A 20,184-nucleotide genomic window follows, 5' to 3' on the forward strand; every position below is an offset into this window, starting at 1 on the left:
AACTCGACATTGTAGACAATATTTAGGTATTATTTGTTCAAAAAACGTTCGTTATTTACCATACGGCTAAATGAAATGATGAGTTCCTTAATGATAAAGATGCTTGGAGGCCGTTGGATCAGCTTCCACCTTCACACAGGAAGTAAAACTATAAGAAATTGTAATCAATTGTAAATTATAATATTGTATGAATTTTTTAAAAGAGCAACTGTTGAGTTTCTTGCCGGTTTCTTCTCAGCAGAACCTGCCTTCCGAACCGGTGGTAGAATATTTACAAATAGTCAACTGACGTGTCAAAAGTGCTTGTAAACTGAGCCTAATTGAAATAAATGAATTTTGAATTTTGAAATTAAGACAATTAGCTACTTTTGTGCGCTTTAGTTTCGACGCGCTGGTGACATGTCTAATAGTAAAAAATCTTTGCGCGTAAATAAGAAAACTAATTGTGTAAACCAAGAGACACAAAACGGCATTTCTCCACTGCGGTTCATTTAACTAACTTAGTAACTTAACTGTACTTTTTCGTCAGTCAAGCTAAAACAACGTCGGAAACGCACGCGTATCTTTAAAGATAAAACAAAAGATAAATGATAAAGTTTAATAAAGAAAAAAGATAGAAGAAATAATATTATATAAAAAGAAAGATCCCAGTTTTGTTATGTTAATTAATTAATATTAAACCAGTTATGTGACATTGAAAAGTTGTTTGGTGACTGTGAATTTGTTTTTTTTTTATTTATTGGTGAGTATTGTTTAGTTTCTTTACTTAATATGTTTTAATGTCTTGTTTTAGGGTTCTGTATCACACAAGGATAAACGGAACCCTTATAAGATCAGTTTGTTCGTCTGTAAAGAGTGTAAAAACTCTTTATTTCGGAAATGCGTGGTGATATCAAGTTGTAAAAAATTAAATTTCAAGTTTACGTAAAAATAGATGCATTTATTCAGAAAAAACGGCATATTTCAAGGGAATAAAAACTATAGATTAATTAACGATCTCGTTGACCTAGAACTATGCAATTTGGCAAGTAACATCATATCCCACAAATACAGGAAAAAAACTCAAAACTATACATTTGGAATTTAATCTATACTAATATTATAAAGCTGAAGAGTTTGTTTGTTTGTTTAATAGAACGCGCTAATCTCTGGAACTACTGGTTCGATTTGAAAAATTCAGTGTTAGATAGCCCATTTAACGAGGAAGGCTATAGGCTATATTTTATCCCTGTATTCCTACGGGAACGGGAACCACGCGGCGTCACCTAGTCTTAAATAAACACGCTATTATTCGAGTAAAGCTCGGCAATAACTGCGTAATTCGATTCCTGAACTATTAAAACTAGCAGACGCGCGTGACTTCGTCGACGTGAAGTTCAGTTTTTCACAATTCTCGCGGGAATTATGGATTTATCCGAAATGATAGGTAGTCTATGGGTTAATCCAGAGTAAAATCTATTTCCATTCCAAATTTCAGCCAAATCGGTTTAGTAGTTGCGGCGTTAAAGAGTAACAAACATCGCGCTTAAAATATTAGTAGGAAGTAGGATGATCGTATGTACAGAACCCTCGGTAGGCGAATCCGACTCAAACTTGTCCGGTTTTATATAATAGTAAGTTAGTCGTTGACGCTAAATCGCTTGGCGGTACGTCTTTGCCGGTAGGGTGGTAACTAGCCAAAGCCGAAGTCTCTTACCAGCCAAACCTGGACCAATTAACTAACCCTGAATCGGTCCAGTCGGTGTCGAACCCAGGACCTCCGTCTTGTAAATCCACCGCGCATACCACGGCGCCACGGAGGCCGTCGAAATGATCTTTGTAATATTACTCTACAATCTAGATTAACTACTTCAGAGAAGTTGTCGAATTAATTCGGATACTTTTTTATTCAATTTTGGGAACAGCCTTGATAGCCCAGTGGATATGACCTCTGCCTTCAATTTTTAGGGCGTAGATTTGAATCCGGTCCAGGGCATGCACCTCCAACTTTTAAATTGTGTGCATTTTAAGAGATTAAATATCACGTGTCTCAAACGGTGAAGGAAAACATCGTGAGGAAACCTGTACACCAGAGAATTTTCTCAATTCTCTGCGTGTGTGAAGTCTGCCAAAGCCTCGTAAGGTGTTGCTCGAAGCTTTTCGCTGTAAGATTGATGATTATTATCTTTTGTAACACAGATTAATCAATAATATACAGATGGATCGTACGGTACGGAACATGACGGTGTCGTACCCGTCACAAATACAAAATTCAAAAACGAATATATTCTTGAGTCACGACACGAACCGTCGCATCAGTAACTTTCAATATTATTCAAGAAAAACAGCGTCCGTCTTATGTTTTTAAATATTTTAAAAACTGTTCACAAAAACTAAAGAAATAAGATGGAGTATTTTTTATTGATTATTATATTAATTTACGTAATTGTTGTTAGTGTTAAATTATAAAATACAAATTATGGAAAAAGTTTGTCAATGCGGTTCAAGTCAAGGAGACGGCCTCAGACCAACTATTGTATAGGACCAGCCTCGCAAGGTGTTACATTTCTGTCAAAGTCAATCAATGATCTAATGCGATTATAAAAGTTGTCTCTATAGAATCGATGTTTAATAGTTGTACTGGTGTTCGTCGGTTAAGGAGCTCCGTAAAAACACCTTTTTGTGTAATTGAATTGTGTAAAAAACGGACAAAAACTTCTAGTTTAGTATAAGATATATACCAAATCAAAGCTCGTTTTTCTCAGAAAATGACAGACAATTTTGTTTGTGACTATGAGTGCGATACAGGTCCTTCTATAATTGGTCTGAGGAGAAGGGTGACGTTTGTTTCTTTTATGGGTTACACCGGCTTCACGCGTTCCTTGTAAAGATTCATTCTGGTTATTCTGTGTTTTGTAGGTACTCTTTACCCTTTTATAATGCTATAAAATTTGCCTCTCTATAATGTTAGTAGGGGTAATCTCTAAATCTACAGAACCAATATTGAAAATTCTTTTACCACAAGACAGCCACTTTATTTGTGAACGTCATTAGCTATATTTTATCCCAGTATACTCACGGGAACGGGAACTACGCAGTTGAAATCGCGGAGCGAAGTTAACTTTTACATTCCTTTATGTCATGTTTTATAAATAAATCGATGACAATTTTAAAATAACCTAAATACGGAATAGTATGAAATGAAACAATAGACCCGCCGACCGTTCGCATATTAATTACGTTATATTTGTAATTATAATTTACTTTACACTAACCTATCACATACTTAATTGTTTATAGCCGCCATTTTGATTGGGCACTTATTTGTTCATTTATTTTTATTATTTACAAGTTAGATCTTGACTACAATCTCACCTGCCGCCATAATATGTATCTTTTACCATTCAAACAATGATTTTTGTCGTATTTTCGTTTTTGTGATTGTCCAATATAGTTATTTCTATGAATATGTCATTCGTCATCAAGTGGCAATGATCTTTTGTTTTAACTATCGTCTAACATGAATATTTCTGGTAATACCTCTACTAGAATAATGTTACTTTACGAAAAATGACGTTTATTGTGTCATTTCGTTGAAAACACAAAGTTAGATGATTGCAAAAACGAAAATACGATGAAAATCGATGTAGTTACTGATTACTTGAATGGTAAGCACTTACACCGAGTTACATAAGAAAAGAAGAAAGAAGAAAAGAAAGAAAGATCTTTATTTTTAAGTAATGCCACATATCACATTAAATCTAAATTATAACATTATGGCTTAACGTCCACTCAAACAGTGAAGCACTAAAGAATGCCCTGTAATATGTGGCACAACCTAGAAAAAGGCCCCAACTCAGCATTTTGCCGCATACTTTCAATAAAAAAAGTATGCAGCACTGATTTTCAGTTAGGACCCAGTTCAGGTTCAGGGCATAATAACCCTGCTGATGATAAGTGATGATGGAGTCTAAGATGGAAGCGGGCTAACTTGTTAGGAGGAGGATGAATATCCACACCCTTTCGGTTTCTACACGACATCGTACCGGAACGCTAAATCGCTTGGCGGTACGACTTTGCCGATATATGTTTATTTTATTTCATTACTAGTATGTTCGTTATAGAAACAAAAACTACTCGACGGATTTTAACGAAACTTGGTACAATTATTCTACATACTCGTGGGCAGGTTATAGTATACTTTTCGTCACGCTACGATTCAATAGTGTTATCGCCGTTTAGTGTTGGAAATAGTAGTCTGTGACGGATATGACGTCGCTCGACCTCGTGTTGGCTTCAGTGTGCTCGTGGCGTTCGAGCCGTCCACATCTCTTGTTGTGTAATTCTTTATGGTTTACTTGGGATAGGCGGGGAGAGTGACTTGAGTGGAAAAGGGGAGTGTTTGATATCATTCAAAGGATCCTTTAACCCTACTCACATCGTTCACAAGTACGTGACTCCACTCAAGGTCATTCTCTGCCATTCTAGGATCTTATTTTGGTTACAGTTTGATTTATTAATTAAGTTGTCCTGACAAGTGTTGTGAATCATAACCTTTGTTTGACATTAGTTTTCTTATATTCGTAATCACTTTTTAGTCATATAATAATAGGAGCAGAGCAGTGAAGGGAAATGTTGGGAAAACGGGAGAATTTACTTCCCAACTTCCCAACTCTCTACAGATTTATTATAAGTATAGATGAAATTCATAGACGTTCGCAACTTCATTCGTAACTCTCCTGGTAGCACTAGGCTGGTGGGAGTCTTCGGCCGTGGCTAGTTACCAACAACTTCTCAATAGTAGTTATAAGTATCAAGACGTGTATTAGTTTTAAGTCTTCAATGTGTTGTGTTAACAAATAACTCGATCAAGTCATAAATATTCTCTTACAGTGCGCTTTCATTTGAGACCCCACTCGAGTATATTTGCAGATATTCGGTTGTTCTTCCCCTCTTTCACCCCTCACAACTTTTAAACGGCTCAACCGATTTTCATTAAACATGTCTAAGAACACTCGCACATAAGTCACCTTTCATACAAAAAAAAAACTAAATCAAAAATCAGTTCAGTTGACTATTTGCAAAGATTCTACCATCGGTTCGAAAGGCAGGTTCTGCTAAGAAGATACCGGCAAGAAACTCAACAGTTGCTCTTTAAAAAAAAAACATACGATATTTTAATTTACAATTGATGACAACATTACAATTTCTTATAGTTTTACTTCCTGTGAAGGTGGAAGCTGATCCAACGGCCTCCAAGCATCTTTATCATTAAGGAACTCATCAACGGTGTAGTATTAACTCGACTAACGGATGATGTCGCAGGCGTTCACTAGTATGTGGACCATAAAAACAAATACATACCCACTGTTTCTCTAGTATACATGTTAACGTTAAATGACATATATTTATATCCGGATGTGAACACAACGCATCAGAGCGTGAGTTTCTCAGCGCGAGAAATGGAGCAGAAACCGCCACGCGTAGACGTGGTGACTTCGTGGGCACTCAACCGATTGCTGCATATGCACTATGCAGCCTAAGTATCCCTAAGTGATTTACATTTGTAGGGATGATGACAGTTTCTTAAAATCTACTAATATTATAAACGCAAAAGTTTGTATGGATGTTTGGATGTATGTTTGTATGTTTGTTACTCTATAACGCCGCCACTACTGAAGCGATTTAGCTGAAATAGATTTTACTCTGTTTTAACACATAGGCTACTTTTTATACCGAAAAAATCCATGGTTCCCGAGGGATTTGTGAAAACCTAAATTCCACGCGGACGAAGTCGTCGGCGTCCGCTATAGTAGGTATAAATAATCATTGCGTAGAAATAAATTCGTGCCACATTGCTACAAACCCAGTCCCCCTAACCAAACGACAGGTTGATTCTCTTTCTACGATCGCTAACGCTTCGAAAACTAGAAAAATGTATGGGAGTGACATTTGCTATCGACCGGTCACGTGATCAAGATCTGTCATACGCATACATTTTTCTTGTTTTCGAAGCGTTTGCGATCGTAGAAAGAGACTCGACGTTCCACTGGGCTGGGGGGGCTATATTTGTGACTTGTTGGCATTTCTAAACGTAATTACCACGTAAATATATCCTACAATCTACTAATTTACAATTTAGTAAGACGGGACGATGAAAGCGTAACTAGACATCGCTCGGCTGATCTAAATCATATATAGTCGCGTGAGAAATGGCACTCACTGCATTGTTCTCAATTTGCACTGTAAAATAACAGGTAATACCTCACCTATGAAATTGCCGTTTTGCAATACTGGCAATTTCAAATCAAAATTTGGCTGGAGGGAGGCTTCGGCCGTGGCTAGTTACCATCCTACCGGCAATGACGTACCGCCAAGCGATTTAGCGTTCCGGTGCGATGTCGTGTAGAAATCGATAGTGCATTATCATTCACCTCCTAACAAGTTAGTCCGCTTCCATCTTAGATTGCATCATCACTTACCATCAGGTGAGATTGTAGTCAAGAGCTTCTAAAGAATAAAAAAAAATTGTTAGGCTAAGAATTCTAATTTCAAATTAATTTTATTTAAAAAACTTGGAATTCTCTTTCCAAATGTATTCATTTGTTTATTGATTAGTGTTACATTTTCATCGCATTTCAGTATTTTTTGTCATCATGGATACGTTAAAAATTCGAGTAATTATGGAATATGAGTATCGTCGTGCCAGCAACGCGGCACGCAACATCAAATACGTTTACGGAGCGAACACTACAAACCAACGCACCACCTGTTATTGGTTTGCTCGCTTCCGTTCTGCGAATTTCGATCTGAAAAATGAACCTTGCGGTCGTCCGAAGACTTTGGTCGAAAATGACGAATTAAAGGCGATTATGGAAGCTGACAATGCACGATCCACGGCTTAACTAGCAGCAGCTTTCGACGTTAGCGTCAAAATAATGTTGATCCATTTGCGTCAAATTGGCAAAGTAAAAAAGCTTGACGAATGGGTGTCCCACGAACTCAATGATCGCCAGCGCGAAGTACGCGTCGAGACGTGCCTTGCAATGTTCAAAAGACACACATAGGTATGTAGGAATTTTGAACCGCATTGTTACCTGCGGTGAAAAATGGATTCTGTTTGATAACCGCAAGCGCTCAGCAAGTTGGTTGGATCCTGGTTCAGCACCTAAATCATGCCCTAAACGAAAACTTACCCCTAGAAGAGATGGTCACTGTTTGGTGGTCTAGCGCCGGTGTGATTCATCACAGCTTCTTACCAAACAGGATGAGCATTACTGCAGATGTGTACTGTGAAGAACTGAACACAATGATGGAGAAGCTGGCACATCTCCAACCAGCATTGGTCAATCGGTTTTCTCCGCTGCACCTTTCTGCACAGCAGACGGTCTCCAAGTTGCAAGAACTGGGGTTGGTAGCTCTCCGTCATCCGCCCTACTCACCAGACCTTGCGCTTGCAGACTACTACTTTTTCCAGAATTTGGATAACTTCTTGGCGAGAAAAAAACTCAATACCCGAGAGAGAAATCTATTGCCTCCCGTCCAGCTGATTTCTTTAAGAAGGGCATCTATGAACTGCCACTGCCTTGGCAAAGATACATTGATTGCATGGGTGATTATTTCGACAAAAAATACATGAAAAAAAAATACATAAAAATCAATCGTTTAATTGTTTTTCATACAAAACGCCAACTTCATAGGTAAAGACCATATAATAGGATAGGAAATATAATATGTGGGTGAAGATATCTTTTCGAAGCGTTAGCGTTCGTAGAAACAGATCAATGATATGTAACTTAACTAGACCCAGTCAAGGTGCCTACTGTAAACTATAAGTTTTATTGTAATATCAATTTTCATCCTCAGAAAAACAAAATGTTTCAATACGAGTATGAGAAGCGGCCACAATCCCGCGACAGTCGCGCTACAGGCTGCGACAGTCGCGCAACGGGCCGCGACAGTCGCGCCACCGTACGCGACTGGCACTCGCGACCATTGCCACCACGACCTGAGGACAGACTGCCTACTAAAACTAGTGTGAGTTATCGAGAATTGCATTAATATCATCATCATCATCATCATCATCATCATCATCATCATCATCATCATCATCATCATCATCATCATCATCATTATCATCATCATCATCATATCAGCCGATGGACGTCCACTGCAGGACATAGGCCTTTTGTAGGGACTTCCAAACATCACGATACTGAGCCGCCTGCATCCAGCGAATGTCTGCGACTCGCTTGATGTCGTCAGTCCACCTGGTGGGGGGTCGACCGACACTCCACTTTCTGGTGCGGGGTCGCCATTCCAGCACCTTGATATACTGGATATGCTGAAATTAATTTATCTACTGATTAACGGCATTTACTCTTATCGTAGATCCGTGATAGCCAGTGGATATGACCAATGCCTCCGATTCCGGAGGGTGTGGGTTCGAATCCGGTCCGGGGCATGCACCTCCAACTTTTCAGTTGTGTGCAATTTATGAAATGAAATATCACGTATCTCAAACGGTAAAGGAAAACATCGTGAGGAAATGCCTGAGAATTTGCTTCATTCTCTGCGTGTGTGAAGTCTGTCATCCGCATTGGGCCAGCGTGGTGGACTATTGGCTTAACCCCTCTCATTCTGAGAGGAGACTCGAGCTCAGCAGTGAGCCGAAAATGGGTTGGCAATGAGTTACGTTGAGCCGGAATCGAACACTGGTTTAATAAGTGTGCCTCTCAGTTTCACACCACTTGTCTAGTTGAGTCGATATGGCAACTGTGTTAACTTGATGCTTGGCTTGGATGTTAGGTTTATTTTCGTTACGTAATTTCTCGATTCGGTCGCTGCGCTCAAAGTCCGCGGTAAAACCTATGCTCAACAAGAAGCTAGCTTGTCATACATCTATGGTCCACTTAAGCTTTTTTCTTTCCAGGTGCCATTGAAGGTGTGGGTGATAGCCAGTGCATCATGCTTCGCAGTCTGCGGCGCGCTGGTGCTGGCCACCATCGTCATCACCAGGACAGCTGCCAGCGACAGCTACAGCTCCCGAGAACTGTATGCTGAGGCCAGGGTAAGGCAGTGGTTTTGAAGTGATGACTTCATATTAATTGACTAGTAGACGCTGCGCGGTTTCACCCACGTGGTTCCCGTTCCCGTAGGAATACGGGGATAGAATGTAGCCTATAAGCCTTCCTCGATTTTGATTTGATTTGGAGTGAAAGTTCCTCAAAAATGAAGGAGTTTTCTTAATTCTCTATGTGTGTGAAGTCTGTCTATGCGCATTTAAGCAGCGTGGTGGACTAAGGCCTAACCCCTCTGAAAAGAGACTCGTGCTCAACAGTGCGCTTGTTCATGATGCACTTCATATTTTAAAAATATCTACTTGTCGTTTTATTACACTTTCCACGTTAATTTGATATCTAATGGTTCAATGTAAATTATTTTGTTATTCAAGTGACAGGAGCAAAATAAGTAACGATTTTTACAAAATTAACCCCTTTTGGAGCGACTATTATAGCAATTGTGGTAAAGTTTTTGTAAATAACGAACTAATGATGATGATGATGATGATGATGATGATAATGAATAAGCAATAGTTTACAATTAACGCTAAAATCTCTTTTATTTCCAGGAACCACTGTATCCCATAGGTTATCCACAACCAAGGCTATTAACAACTACTCCAGCTGAAACCACAACACAAGACAATGACGACATCCAATACCCGATTCTAGAAAAGCTCTCCATTTTCAAAAACATAGTCGCAAGCAGAGAAAAGAAGAAACTGGATGAAAACCTCGTATCAAAACCACAGATACATCCAATACACGACATAATAAACCATCCAGAAAGAAAAATCGAGAAAAAGGATAAACCAAAAATCACCGACACAAAAAATCCTTTAACAGATCAGTATACTAATCAACAAAATATTAAAAAACATATAAAAACACATCCTAATCCCAGTAATGTAGATATTAAATCTGAAACAGCAAATACTAAATACCCAATTAACAATGAAAACATACACACAAATCTTAATAACAAAATTAATAATATAAATACTAAAGCAGAATTTAACAAAATACCCGATTTTAAACCTACCCTACCAGAAATATTTGTTAAGGACAACATAAAACTGACAGATGGGTACATAGCAGGTATAAATCTAGACAACTACGAAGAATACTATGACGATAGCAATTTATACGACGATTATATACAGAGTAACTCAATGACGAGTTATTTAATAGAAAAAGTTCAAGAACTGCACGATTGGATAACATCTGATGCTGATTTTGATGAGAAACCAAAAGAAAAACAATTTAAAAGCAACGCAACAAATAATAATGAATTCGGACAGTTACTTGTTGCTTTAAATGAGAGTTTGGTTGAAGGAAATGTCACTATAGTCATGAATAAGCTAAGGGAATTGTATTATGGTGAGAATCTCACTGTGGTGAATCAGAGCAAGAAGATTATTCTGAGCAATAGTACAAATTTGCTGTCGTTTGGTATACTAACTCTTGATGTTATGTTGTTACATAATATACAACTCATGGCCTGGGATAATCAGGTTGGTATTAGAATAGCCCAGCCCCTGTAGCCAATTGTTTTTTTTTTTTTCTGATTGTGTAAGTGCCATAGGCTCCATAAGGGACCTCAGCGGCGTCACCGGGGGTTTGGGCGAGCGCAGAAGCATCGCCTGATGGGGCCCGAAGGAGCAGAGTAGATGGGCGGAGTGACTCTCTAAGGGCGTCTCCTCTGAGACTCGGACCTCGGCTTAGAGGGTCGTTCGGAAAGGGTGTTTTGGCATGAGTGTATCAGTCCGGGCGCTCCCAAGATCGTGAGTTAAAAAGCCCACGTCTGGGTGACGTCAGATATCGGGGACCTCGTCTTCGCCGGCGAAGACGCTGTGTAGCTTGTGTTTGTGTTGCCTGGGAAGCATTGTCGTTCGTTATGTCATCGTCAGGATCGTAAAGGACGTTTTTTGGTATCGGGGCTGTAGCTGTAAGCCTCAACCACTAGTTGGTTGGGGTGGGTGGCGGCTCTCTCAAAATAAGTTTTCGAGAGCTGTTTCATATATTGGGCTATTGTGGGGAGATCTAGGTCTCTATGTAGGTGTAGGTAGGTACTACGTCAAACGTACGTTGACAAATGTAATGTAATAGTTCCCATTCCTGTGAGAATACAGGGTTAAGACCGGTGCAAGTCTTTGCAAAGTCTTTGCAATTGCACATTGTAGAGTCAACAGCTCCTGAGGATCCTGTTTCGGGGTGAAACGTACGTAGAGAGTATTTTGTTGGACCTGGGTGACGTTGTCACGGGTTCGTCGGCTTTTTGCGGATGATAGCAAAATAAATAAATCATTATATAATCATTTGCAGGAGACAGCGCGGAACAAAATGCTCAAAGATCCTGACGTGTTCGCCTTTAATGCCTTGTTCATGGAGCCCTCCAAAGTTGAAGCCAAGAGGAGCGAAGTATACCATCACGACGGCTTCTTGTAAGTTACTGTTATGGCTGTTTACTTCGGCCATGGCTAGTTACCACCCTACCGGCAAAGACGTACCGCCAAGCTTTAGAATTCCGGCACGATGTCGTGTAGAAATCGAAAGAGGTGTGGATTTTCATTCTAGTCTTAAAAAGTTAGCTCCCTTCCATCTTAGAACGCATCATCACTTACCATCAGGTTAGATTGTATTCAAGGGCTAGGTTGTAAGAATAAAATCAAAATAGCATGGCTATAGACCCAGTTAAGGAAGATGTGGGAATAAGAATGACGTGACAGGTTGCAGCGACAATGATCGTACCATCATTTTGTGGTAGAGGAAACACCTCGAGCAGGTAACAGGACTTGTGACTTTGGGAGTAGGTTTAAGGGATCCCTTTTTCATTAAAATCTGATGGGTATTAGTTTGAAGAACCGATGGACATTGATGCCCTAAGGTGCCCGACCTCTCAATGAAAAGCGCAGAGGTGGACTGCGTTGAGGACTAGGGACTGTAGCCATGTGGCATATCGGGCAGGGGAGGTGAGTGTTAATGCATTATAATGACCGATAAAGATGGCTTTAAGTGTTAAGAGGCACGGCGGTGTAACACCACCAATTACTGGTGACTTTTTCTAGATATTTACACACCCAGACACTGGAAACACCCATGCTCATAACACAAATATTGTCCACTTGTGGGAATAGAACCCACGGCAGCCTTCAAAAATAAATACACTCAGAGGCACAATTATCCGCCCACTTTAATATACTCGCGTCATATTAAAGTGGGCGGATAATAGTGTCTCTAATAAGACAAATATTTCAGGAAACGCCAAAATGTCCGCCAAGAAACCGAGGAGTCAGACTTCGGAAGGAATCTCCTGGAGAATGTTCTGGAGATAGGCATGAGCACCGCGCGCGCTGCCATTCACCTGGGCAGGGCCTTCAAGAACACCAAGTGAGTTTACTTTTTTATTAAAGAAACCGTGATAGCCCAGCGGATATGACCTCTGCCTCCGATTTCGGAGGGTGTGAGTTCGAATCCGGTCCGGGGCAATCACCTCCAACTCCTCAGTTGTGTGCTTTTTAAGAAATTAAATATCACGTGTCTCAAACGGTGAAGGACAAACATCGTGAGTAAACCTGCATACCAGAGAATTTTCTTGATTCTCTGCGTGTGTGAAGTCTGCCAATCCGCATTAGGCCAGCGTGGTGGACTATTGGCCTAACCCCTCTCACTCTGTGAGGTGACTCGAGCTCAGCAGTGAGCCGAATATGGGTTGATGATGATGATTGAATGTCAAGTAAATGCCTCGACTGCGTCTCACCTGATGACATGGGCTAACTTGTTAATAATAAAAAAAAAGTTGATAAAATTGAGCGAGCAACTTCTCTTTATTTCGGAAAAATACATGTTTTCCAATTTTGTAAAAAAAAAATCACGCACATATTCGCGGGAGTATGCTTGTTTATCTTTTTTTTTTATTTTCAGAATGGTTCTCACCCAGCTGTCTAATCGGGAAACTTTAAATGCCAACATTCAGAATCAATTTTCCCGCAACATTGATGCCAACACACACGCACTGAATCACCTCCGGTCGTCGTTCCACAAGAATGACAGTTCGACTTCCGGTGTTGCCAACGCTACGAGTGTGATTTATACCGATTTAGACTGTGTGTGGTTGTTGTATTGCAAGAATTTGGTCGCCACTGCCAAGTTGAACGCACCGTATGGTACTATGGCTAGAATCAATGGGTGAGTCATCAAAGATAAATTACCTTTATTTAGTACGAGGGTATTTATTTATTATGTCAATTTAAAATCATTTAACGGGCCTGATTAAATCGTACGACTTATTAAAAAAACAAACTACATAGTTACATACATACATACAAAATACGGGCGAAAAACATAACCCTTATTGCAGTCGGGTAAATGAAATAAAATAGCACTTTCAAGTGGAAAAACATTTGTATTTTCATTTTTTTTTATTGTTAAAATTGCAGGCCACTCGAGATCGTGGTTACCTAGCCCCCAGCCCCCCACATTGCTACACCACAGGAGAAAAGCAAAAAAATACACTATCCTCGAGTGCTATAGGCTATACTTTATTGCTGTATTCCTAACGGGGATAATTTATATATTATTATAGCCTTCCTCGATAAACGGGCTATCTAACAGTGATAGAATGTTTCATATCGGACCAGTAGTTCCTGAGATTAGCGCGTTCATACAAACAAGCTCTTCAACTTTATAATATTTAAGTATGGATAATGTTTGTAGGCTGGCGCTGCGCATGCTGACGGGAGACGTGCCATCTGATCGCGCGTTGGATACGATGTTGTACGAGGTGTTGACAGGATGGACGGAGTTGAAATGCACAGATATGTTTCCAAGGTAAATCTTAATCACCATACTCGTGCATTCATTATAAGTATTCACTTCTAAACTAGAGTAAACTCTACTTTGAAGACAGTGTTTATTATTAAGAGTCAGTGTTAAATATAACATTAGAATTTGGGTAATTGGACAGAAACTTGAAAAAAACATCATCATTATCATGTTCATTACCCATATTCTGAGCTCGATTCGAGTCTCCTCTCTGACTTCACACACGCAGAGAATTAAGAAAACTCTCATGTATGCAGGTTTCCTCATGATGTTTTTCCTTCACCGTTTGAGACACGTGATAGTTAATTTTTTAATCTCAAATACAACTGAAAAGTTGAAGGTGCATGCCCCGGACTGGATTCGAACTCACACCCTCCGGAATCGGAGGCAGAGGTCATACCCGCTGGGCTACCACGGCTTGGATTTTAGTATTAGATGGGTATAATTAATAAGTACATTAATCAATAACTTTAATTTATCTACAGGTGCAGTAACGGAAATCCAGCGACAGTGGTGCTAGAGTCTATTCTTCAACCGTTGAGGAAGTCGCAAACTACTTCCAATAGACTATAAAAAATATATTTTTTATTATACTTATGGGGGCAGCTATACTTGAAATGAGTATCTCACATTACTAATTGATACTGTCCGACCAAACCAGTTTTTACGGCCAAAACCGAATTTCAGCTTCGGTCACAGGCCGGTTTTCAACCGAAACCGATACTAAGCTGAAACCCGTTATTTCGCCGAACCTAGGCCGGAACCGAAACCGTCGATGGGTCACTTTATTGACAATCTCGATTCAGGATAAAGACGAACATTGAAACCATTGGAAGCATTGAGATTGAAAATAAGAAACGTGCGTCTGTCAGTTGTTCCCGATAAACTCAAAAACTGATTTCCGTGTGGTTTTCACCAAAAGACAAATTATCAGGGACGTTTAAATGTATAATTTGGCTAGATTCTAGATTCTATGAGTATTGTTGAGAGCGTCGGAAATATGCCAAACGGTGATGACAGAAGGCGGATGAAGTCGTGGGCATCTGCTAGTTCTTTAATAAAATACACGCAAAACGTGTGAAAACAATATTATTAGGAGATATAAATAATTGAACTATAAAACGCAGTCTTAATAAAGAGAGTGACAATTAGGCGCTCAGCACTAGGTGTTTTTAACATGCACGCACGTTTTATACAAAAAAAAATCTTTTTTAATTTTATTTATTTATTTACAAACTTACACTAACATTACAGGTTTTCCCCAGTTCACTAGTGTAGCCATGTTTTACAAGTAACAAAAATTAAATAAATAAAAGTAAAATAGTTAAATTATCCATTGCGCGTGTGAACGAAAAAAAGTTTTTTTTTTTTTTTATTCTTGGCGGTACGTCTTTGCCGGTAGGGTGGTAACTAGCCACGGCCGAAGCCTCCCACCAGCCAGACCTGGACAAATTAAGAAAATCTCAATCTGCCCAGCCGGGGATCGAACCCAGGACCTCCGTCTTGTATATCCACCGCGCATACCATTGCGCTACGGAGGCCGTCAAAAAAGTTAAACTAATGTTCTTGTTTGTAGATAAAATAGTAACAAATCAGTACAGAAGTTTTCATAATGGCAACATTGTAAAGGTTGTTTTATTTGACTACTATAAGTAACTTAGAATTTGAAATTGGAATTTTCGAAAAGTTCGAATTTCTCATTATGGCAGGCGTCCACAGATCCGCATCATAAATACCAGCGGCGGAAAGTTCATGCAAGCCGATTCTCACAGGTTATTTTTAAAAAATCCATGCTTTTTCATTGTTGTACTGTATCTAGAGATTGATATAATTGAGAAACCGGAGTTCGTATTACGCTGTATGAATTTCCTTTTCTTTGTGTCGGCTTACCTTCATCTAAATGCTATCCTTAGCCACTGATAGATTTGTTTTTGAGTATTCTCTGTATAGTCATACAAGTGCGTCCACTGATCCAATTGCATGGATTGCATCGAACGGATTTTATCTGCTGTAAAATTAAAAATCCGTTTGATGCGATATGTACGGATGCGGATTTGTGGACGCCTGCTATTAGGAATACTTTTTTTTTAAATTGTTATTAAAATTAAGTACAAAATGGACAGTCTTTAGTAATAACCGACTGTAACGCAGTGTTTATTTAACATTTGTTAGTTTTTAGGTTTAGTTATGTAAAAATAAAAGGCGTTAAAGTTCTTAAAGCTCCCAAAATAAATATCGAATAATATAAAATATTAAAATGTGCAGGTGCTAATATTATGTGAATTTTAACGTTTTTTGTACAAATCTTAATTTAAACAGACCATAGTGTTAAACAATTTATTTTTACGACTATTCATCAATTTGTCACGGAAAATCAAACTTGCAATTTGTCACGGAAAATCTATGTACCTTCTATTTGTAAAAATATTTCGGAATATTTTTACCAATCATTCTTTGGTCAATAGTAAAGAAGCGTAACCCCAGTTTCCGAAAATGGTCTTAGATTAATTTATATTATTTTTATGGTATTATATTATTAATTTATCTTAGGTTATTGTTACTGACTGATGAAAAATAAATTAGTATTAAACAAAAAAAATATAAATTGTGTTTCTTTTACGTAAACAAACGTTTATTTTTAATGTGAGATGACTTTCAGGACATACACCTTTTACGCACTTCCAAACATCACTTCTGAGCCGCCTGCATCCAGCAAATATCTGCGACTCGCTTGATGTCGTCAATCCACCTGGTGGGGGGTCGACCAACACTGCGCTTTCTAGTGCGGGGTCGCCATTTCATTTTAAACCTATATTCTTACTTAAATATCATAAATAATAAAACCAAAATTCAAACACTGCTTTTTATTAATTTACACTCTTGTCTACATAAACTTTCAATATATCCAACAAATCAGTAATAGCTTGGTTAGATATTTTAACAGTGTCGTACAAATTCAATATTTTACGATCGTCCCATACATATTTATTTTTATCCATTTCTAATTTCATATTCATCATATTTACTTGTAAAGTATCGATATTCGATATTATATACCCAACACGGTAGCTTACATCTTTGGAAAACATTCGCTTGGTGTCTTTCAAGGAATCGATCTTTTTCGCTATATCGGCAAATGCTTCGTCTATGTATTTGAATAATCGATTTTTTACTTCATCATTCGTTCGCACTGGCAACATTGATCGTCTGTTGTGAGCTATATCCGGTTTTGGGACATCTCTATTTTCTGCAGTAGTGGTGTTCTCTAGTTTGGTTTCGATTTTTTCGATGAGTTCCGATTTTTCAGCTGCAATAAATTAAATTAATATAAACAAGTTAAAAGTTTATAGTAATCCCGCCAGTAGGGGCGTACCGCCGTATCAGCCGTATCCCGAACTAAAATTAGTAAAAAGTAATCCATAAACTCTTATGGTTTGAAGAACCTATGAATTCCCGTATGTTCAAAGGTTCTTCAAACCTCTTTCTTTTTAAAGATATCCTTAATCTTCATAATGCAAGTCCCCTCCAAGTAGCGTTGTCAACCGTACTTCAATATATACCTACTACCTACTTTGTCGTCTGTGCTATTTACTAGGTAGGTATATGTATATACCTACTGTTGAAGAAATATATAGTACGCAAAAATACTATATTTTCAACACTGAAATCCAACAAACTAAAATTTTCATTTTGAAACTTCATGAACCTTAGTTTTTGATGCAATAGCGTCTAGCCTGTCCGAACTCATCTATGATATTGAGTTCCAAACATTACGCAAATAAATTAGAAAAAAAATTGCTTTGGTTTTTAAAAATTTAAAAATCAAATGAGAAAAGACGACACTTTAATTTTAGACAAATAAATCTTGAAAAATGCAACAAGTATACATTGTTTTTTTAAATAAATTTAGATTTTTGCTTATTCCATCTCAGGAACTATTTAAAAAATTCTTTCAGTGTTAGATAGCCCATTTATCGAGGCTATATGTTAGCCCAGTATTTGTACTGGAACGGGAACCACACGGGTGAAACCACGCGGCGTTAGCTAGTAAAATCTTTGAGTATTTAATACAAAACTCATCTTACCATCATTTTTATTTTTCTCATCATCTCTTTTCATATTTAAAACTCCTGTGCCGTTTACATCTCTTTTGAATCGTTTGTCCCTTCTGTTTTTATTACCAAATTTAGCAGGTAAATATGCATGCAAATCGTGAAAATTTTGGTACCGTGTATATTTAACTATGTTAAGTATTTGGTTAAGTATACGCGACAATTTATCTAATGTTTCAGTTAGGTTTCTTTCTATTTTCCTAAATCGAATCCTCTCATTCAATACTTCTTCGTATGTTGGTTTCGTTTGAGGAATTTCGTGATCAGGTATCCTCGAAGAGTTGTAGGTTATGCTCTGTGTCACAGAGTTGCTCTGAGTTGATGATTTGGTAATGTTGGTAGTGTTTTTGTACAATAAATTTTTGATCCATTTAAATATTCTTCTGGATTCGCTGCTGAGTTCGGAGGATTCTTGAGGTTGGAATTTGTTGTAGTTTTCGATATATTGACGATTGAATGGCCTTGATTGGATTTCTATTTTGCGTTTGTTTGAAACAGGGGATGCATTTTGTATGACACCTGATGGATTGAATTGAATCAAAATTCCGTAAACTTATGGTTTAGGATCTGGCATTAGAAATATATACCCTCATCATATCATCATGTTACATTAGTACTATGAAATATATTATTCACAGTGACACATTGCAAATAGGTTGCCTATTTAAATTGCGGTCAAACAATATCTAGGAAAGAACTAGATCAAATGTAACTTAATACAGTTTAATTAAGCATAAAATAAGCTTTTATTTGACACATTAACTAAATAACTGATGAGGGTATTTAAATAGCATTACTTAACTGTTTATATCTGGCAACCCCACAGTTGCAGTGCGAAAACAGGCAACCTTTACTTTTCAATTCTTTTGGGTATAATCTAGTAAAACCAGTTCACGATTTTTTTAATTAACCGATGAAGGAAGGAGATTAAATAAATTGAACCAAAATAATGTGTCAATATTTTCTATAATTTATAATAATTTAATATTAGCAGACGCCCCGTGTAATGCGGGATAAAATATAGCAAACTATTGCTAAAAGAATTATCAAAATCGGTTCCGTAGATTAAAAGATTAACCCTTCCCTCGACCGGCAAATTTAAAAAAAAAATGGAGGACGTTCCCAAAATAATAGTGCAAATATTTAAATAACTCAAGTTTGATAATAGGGATGATGACAGTTTTTTAAATTGTATATAAATTAAAAGTACCTACGCTAATAGTAAAGCAATTTTGTAAAAGTAACAGGGTGTCTGCGATCATTACTTTCGGAGCTACAGGGATTTAAAGGGTCAGATTTGCGGCGCTGCCGCGGATCCCTGAAAAACGCCCCATACAAAATGGCACGAACTTATGACGTCGTAGGCAATTAATGATCGTTAGATTTGTATGGCCGTTTAAACAAACAAAATTACTAATATCTTTGTTATTTTTGCATTTATGTGTATAGTTCATTTATTAAAAAATGTCATGTTTAATGTAAGGAAGCTAAAACTGTAAGAATTTTCATCTAATTACGATAAAATATTTTTAGTAGATTTTGAAATTTTATAATCTTATTTATTTCGCAAATATCCAGTCAATCTTTGCTTTTTATATATAAATTAGTTAACATTGACCTTATTTACCCGAATGTATCATAAAAATCAATATATTCAAACCTAGTCATCATCCCCATTGCAATTTTTTTTTTTTCATTATATTGTAGTAATGTTTACACAGAGTAAAATTTTTTTTTTAAATAAAGATTAGTACTTAGATATTTTTTTTTAATTGCCGGGTGATTTGAGTCTCTACTTTCATTAGCCAAACTCTCGATAGAATTATCACAAATATACTTACAAATAATCAAAATTAAATAAAACAACATGGCAACACCCTCACACCTAAGTGTCTATTGAATTAAGAGTTAATTTTTTAAATGCAATCAATTTTTGTATTTTCTTACGCGCATAGCTAATTAATTGAAAACATTTTTCTAATTATAGCTAACATGTAGCAAATTAAATGCTTATTAAAATAACATTTGACTTTTTTTTATTCTCTACAAGTTAGCCCTTGATTACAATCTCACCTGATACCTGATGGTAAGTGATGATGCAGTATAAGATGGAAGCGGGCTAACTTGTTAGGAGGAGGATGAAAATCCACACCCCTTTCGGTTTCTTTCGGTACGTCTTTGTCGGTAGTGTGGTAACTAGCCACGGC

At 37.7% G+C, this 20,184-nt stretch overlaps 3 protein-coding genes across 4 annotated transcripts in view; 2 read left to right on the forward strand and 1 right to left on the reverse strand.

Moving 5' to 3' along the window:
- The window catches only part of LOC112052522 (uncharacterized), a 149,237-nt gene that overhangs the window by 96,540 nt on the left and 32,513 nt on the right, over positions 1–20,184 (forward strand). The window lies entirely within an intron of this gene.
- LOC112052533 (uncharacterized) lies at positions 426–16,470 on the forward strand. 2 transcript variants are annotated; one of them, XM_052890096.1, is made up of 9 exons: positions 426–742; positions 7,846–8,016; positions 8,912–9,049; positions 9,611–10,555; positions 11,367–11,485; positions 12,300–12,431; positions 12,966–13,229; positions 13,758–13,871; positions 14,351–16,470. In XM_052890096.1, the coding sequence occupies exons 2-9, from the start codon at positions 7,855–7,857 to the stop codon at positions 14,436–14,438; spliced, it is 1,962 nt and encodes a 653-aa protein (XP_052746056.1). In that variant the 5' UTR covers positions 426–742; positions 7,846–7,854; the 3' UTR covers positions 14,439–16,470. The 2 variants fall into 2 exon arrangements, with proteins under 2 accessions (XP_052746056.1, XP_052746055.1); XM_052890095.1 differs by lacking the exon at positions 426–742 and adding an exon at positions 3,564–3,647.
- LOC128199664 (uncharacterized) lies at positions 16,571–20,041 on the reverse strand. Its single transcript, XM_052890102.1, has 3 exons — positions 19,819–20,041; positions 17,951–18,496; positions 16,571–17,172 (listed from the first exon to the last, which is right to left on the reverse strand). The coding sequence occupies exons 1-3, from the start codon at positions 19,844–19,846 to the stop codon at positions 16,733–16,735; spliced, it is 1,014 nt and encodes a 337-aa protein (XP_052746062.1). The 5' UTR covers positions 19,847–20,041; the 3' UTR covers positions 16,571–16,732.

The sequence above is a fragment of the Bicyclus anynana genome, chromosome 27 (assembly GCF_947172395.1).
Source record: "Bicyclus anynana chromosome 27, ilBicAnyn1.1, whole genome shotgun sequence".
NCBI lineage: Eukaryota > Metazoa > Arthropoda > Insecta > Lepidoptera > Nymphalidae > Bicyclus > Bicyclus anynana.